We start from the raw sequence: 5,000 nt of genomic DNA, 5'->3' as shown, positions 1-5,000 counted from the left end.
TTCCCTTGTCTGCCTGCCAAAGAAAAGGGGGGAAAAAAGAGGATTTGTTAGGTTCTTTCCTGCACAGCTTGATCAGTTACTGAGAGGTCAATTCAAAAGGTCTGCTGTTAGGATGGTGTATAGTGCTACTGCTGCTCCACTGAATGGCCATAGATGAACACGTTCAAACTTCTATTTTTTTTTACATCTATTCCTCAAATTAGATATGGGCGCTGTACACACTTACAGTATATGCCCCCATTTCATTAAAAACAATGACATATATCATTCATACATTCATATGAATATCATTACATACACACATCAGCTATGTGTGTTTCCTGACAATCACACCAGCCGTCTCTCATCATCACACCACAAAGAAGGCTTTCACGTGAACTAGGGCTGTTTCCAGATCAGTAGTTGGTAAGAAACAGTGTGTGCCATGTGTAAAATATGTGCTCTGTGTCCCGGAACCTAAATGACCGAAACAGAGAAGCACTATTGTTTCAGACTCCGCGATGTGAGAAATATGTCACTTTCCCCCCGTCGGCGTAATTTTCAGTCCATTTAGCGCTATGCAGATCATTACTCTACAAATGTAGCTAATTTGCTCGCGGGGAAGAGACACGAGGGCGAGTGTGAGCGAGCGGGCCTTTAGTAATGGCTGATCTGTGCTCCGAGGGGGGAGGGGGGGGGGGGGGGAGAGGTTGCCGCGCTGCCCTCTCCACGAGCCAATCATCCGCACAGCCAGCGCCCAGCGCCCGTGCAGCTACACCGCCCTACGCCATCCCACCACCTTCCGCTCTCCGCCTCCCTCACCCACCCACCACCACCACCACCACCACCACCACCACCACCACCACCAGCACCACCACCACCAGCCTCATTACTGTAAGGGCTTCCTATCTCGGGAAAAACCTGTAAAAGCTTTCTCTCAGCATCCTGTCTTCAAGCGCTCCCCACCCCTTACCCCCTCCACCCCCACCCCTCCTCCTCCACCCCCCGTCCATTCCATCCCGCCCAATCCATTAGCCCAAAGAGCAGTGCACAGCCCCCTGCTCTCTGACAGCATGAATGTGGCCTGAGCCGTAATGGAAAGGGGCCCTTCAGGTCTTTCTTATTTATTTATTTATGTATCGAGCAAGAGGGCTTGTCCGGGAAAAAAGCGGCTTTTCTGCGTCAATCCCGGCCCCGCGGTCTCCATTATGATCCATTCAATTTCCCCCCAGCTGAAGGGGAGGCAAATGGGGCTTTTATTAGGACGGGACGGTAAAGATGGTGCCGCTCTGAATCAGTGGAATGGAGCAGAATGATGGTGGTGATGGTGGTGTGTGTGTGTGCGTGTGTGTGTGTGTGTGGGGGGGGGGGGGGTTGGTTTGCCCTCGGCTCACTTTCAGAGTGATGTGAGAGCACAATGGCTTTTCGTAAAGGCCACCTGCCCCCTTATGAGCTTCACTCTCCACACACACCCACACACACACACACTCCTGGGGGATGCAGCAGTGAGTGAGTGAAACGCAGGCCTCTCAGGAGCATCAAGTGCCCAACACTGGTCCCCCCTCCAGCTGCAGCCCACTCGTCTCCACAGTCACAGCTCACACACACCACTACTCATAAGGGGAGGACAAACACACATCTGTCTGTGTGTGTGTGTGTGTGTGTGTGTGTGTGTGTGTGTGTGTATGTATGTGTGTGTGTGTGTGTGTGTGTGTGTGTGTGTGTGTGCGTGCGTGTGTGCGTGCGTGCGTGCGTGCGTGCGTGCGTGCGTGCGTGCGTGCGTGCGTGCGTACGTGTATGTATGTGTGTGTGTGTGTGTGTGTGTGTGTGTGTGTGTGTGTGTGTGTGTTGGGTCCATGATAAGGTGTATGATGGAGAAGCGATGAGCTGTAAGCAGGTGGGGTGGAATAGCCTGCAGCTGTGATGAGGAAACTCTAAAATTATACATATCTGCACTTTGTGTCCTTTACGGCCCTCTGTGGGAGAGGAGAGAAAGAGGCCCAATGACCTAGAGAAGCAGCTGCTCAGGCACCACTCAGCACTGTCACATTGTCTCCCGCTCACCTCGTACAGAGAACACCGAACGCTTTGCTCGGAGCTTTGCACCGCTTCAACTCCTCTTTTTTTGCCCTTCTTCTTTTTTCCTCGCTCTCTGCTGCACACCAGCGCTGTATCTCCTTCCCTCCCCTCCCTCCTCCTCTGCTCCCCTCTCCTTCTCTCTCCCCTCTCCCCTCCCTTCTGCTCCTCTCTCCTTCCCTCTCCTCTCCTCCCCTCCTCTGCTCCCCTCTCCTTCTCTCTCCTCTCCTCCCCTCTGCTCCTCTCTCCTTCTCTCTCCTCTCCTCTGGCGCTGCGGCACTGTCAGCCCCCGCTGTTGCCGCGGTCACCGTGACCCCCGTCGCCTTTCTTCCTGTGGGCGAGGAAGGAAGTGAGGCAACGAGCGTCGCACGGGGGCGGGGGGGCGTTGTAGAGCTCCACTGACCCCCCCCCACACACACACCCCCCACCCGCCGGGCGCGGTGATGGAGCGGCGATGTGACACTTCGGAGGGCGCACTTGGGAAGCCGGCGCCCCGGAAGTCGGAGCTTGGCCCGTTTAACGTGCCATTGTGTCGGGCAGCGGGCGAGGGCAGGGCAGCGGCGGTGGCCGGCCGAGTCAGGAGCCGGGTAATTACCTCGATACCAATCTGAGGAGCGCGCGCCAATAAAACTCGGAGACGAGGCGTTTGTGCGCTGTCTGCCCCTGGCCCGGCAGAGAGGAATGTCAAGATCACTTCTGGTCGATAGATTTTTGCGAAAGAAAAAAAAAAAAAAAAAAAGCAAGGCTATGAAATAGGTCAGCACTTAAAACAGTTAAAAGCCACTTAACTCGGAGGGCATTTGGTGAAGGGGCAAATGAACATTCTGAACAAGACGTGGCCCATTCATTATGGCTCTGAGGGGAATAATTGCTCTCACATACAGTACGTCAATTGGCTTTCATTCAGTGTCAATTGTATGACGTGTACATACAATAGATGTCATGTAAGTAGTTACATGCACGCACACATGCACACATACAAACACGCTCATGCATGCACACACACATACACACACACACATACAGTATTACACAAACACACACACACAAGCTCGCCCATACACGCACTCATACATGCACACACACACACACAAACTCGCTCATGCACACAATCATACATGCACACACACGCACACTCTCTCTCTCTCTCTCTCTCACACACACACATACACACACACACACACACAAACTTCCTCATGCACACAATCATACATGCACACACATGCACCCACACACACACACAGGCAAACACACACACACACACACTCTCACACACGCAAGGTTGTCCTTTAAATCAGTGCACTTGAGGGCTGGTTCACGACATGAGTCCCAGAGGCGCAGGGGGAAACAGACGAGATGCTGCGAGCGGCTTTGTAGCCTAAATGTGCTGAGCGAAGCTGTTTAGCGGCAGCGTTAGCGGTAGCGACGATGCACTCTGAGGGGCCAACAGGCCGGCCTACTTGTGCTTTTGTCTTCTGCGTGTCCTCCTTCTTACTGAGAATTAGTCGACCTGGTGGCAAAAGAATAAGAGGGGAAAAGCGTCTTCTGTTCCCTATTCCCTTTTTGGCAGTGACTTCCTGCCTGTTTTTTGGTATTGAGGACACCGAGGGATGACAATCCTGGCCCACAACAATGCGTGCTCTCCTGGGAGTTTGCCTGGTTCCCCAGACGACAATGCAATAAAAAAAGCACGTGTTTTGCATTACATAACAGAGTGGCGTTTAAAACTGTGATGAAGCTTTGCCTTTTCTATCTGATCCTCAGAGAGGATTATGGGAGGTTTCTCATGTATAGAGAGAAAAGCCATCAAACGCTGGCATATTAAGACTTATTTTTAAAAGAACTTATTTTTTTATGCAGCTGCATGTCCCAGTTTAATTTGCTGTTGATCTAGGATTTCTGTGAACATACTGCACATGTAACGTGGCTGAACACACTGTTTTGAGACAGTGAGAACAACTTCAGTCAAGAGTTACTGAGCACTGATGTTCAAAATTGAATTTGGAAAAGAAAAATCTAAAATATCAAAACCAGATGAAGCCAATAATGTGTGACAATACGTTAACACCCTTTGCAAAAAGCCCTTTGAGAGGGAAGAAATTCATTGTTTCGGGGTTAAAACAGGCAGCCCAATTCAGCGCAGTTCCATGCTGTTCTACCTAAGTGCTCCTGTTTTAAGGCATGGCAACAGCTGCTAGCCCTCTCTGTCTGTGGTGCAAGTCTGTGTCAGGACTGAGGGGAGAGAGAGAGAGAGAGAGCTAGAGAGTGAGAGAGAAAGAGAGAGAGAGAAAGAAAGAGAGAGAAAGCGAGAGAGAGTGAAAGAAAGAAAGAGAGAAAGAGAGTGCGTAATACCAGCACTCAACCAGCCAGCCAGCTGGAATTTCCACCGCTGGTACTTTGGCTCCTGCCTCAGTGGCTGTCCGCTGCTACAGTATCTCCACATCTGCAAGGCAGACAGGACCGCACTTGCCAAGCGCAGCTGCCACTCACCAGAACAAGGTGCTTCCTGTACAGGCACACGGGAGGCCAGTGAACCCAGATGGGCTCTGGCTGATTACAGCTGCTTTCAATTGGATCTACAGAGACATCAGGAGGAGAAAGGAGTCGGCGCAGCTCTCGCTTCTCCAACGTCTTGGATCTCGGGGTCAGATCTCTAAGAGGGTGTGATGTGCGGCGTGAAAGGAACAGAGTGGACACTGTGGCTACTGTGAGCAGAGCAAAAGCGCCCGTCATACTGTGGCTCTGGCAACACCGACGGGAAAAGTTTGTGTGTAATAACACGCAAAGAACCATGTCATTAGACAGTGTGTGTGACAGATGCATGGTTTCCAATTAGTAAGGATGATTCATATAAGAACCTCTCCAACACCATGACTTTGAAAAATGAAGCAGGAACTTGGAGAGAGTTGATAGGAAAAGAACACAGGATCTAGAGATCACCTGGC

General features: G+C 51.3%; 1 protein-coding gene across 1 annotated transcript in view; it reads right to left on the bottom strand.

The window, feature by feature from the left end:
- fam20ca (FAM20C golgi associated secretory pathway kinase a) overlaps nt 1–5,000 on the bottom strand; it is a 41,495-nt gene that overhangs the window by 12,697 nt on the left and 23,798 nt on the right. Inside the window, exon 4 of the mRNA XM_062532247.1 lies at nt 1–13. This exon is cut by the window's left edge and continues 80 nt beyond it. Within this exon, the coding sequence (XP_062388231.1) occupies nt 1–13 (13 nt within the window). The remainder of the gene's footprint in view (nt 14–5,000) is intronic.

Source organism: Sardina pilchardus, chromosome 3 (assembly GCF_963854185.1).
Source record: "Sardina pilchardus chromosome 3, fSarPil1.1, whole genome shotgun sequence".
NCBI lineage: Eukaryota > Metazoa > Chordata > Actinopteri > Clupeiformes > Clupeidae > Sardina > Sardina pilchardus.
Note: the sequence above shows the minus strand (reverse complement) of the source record. Positions and strands in the feature narration are given on the sequence as shown.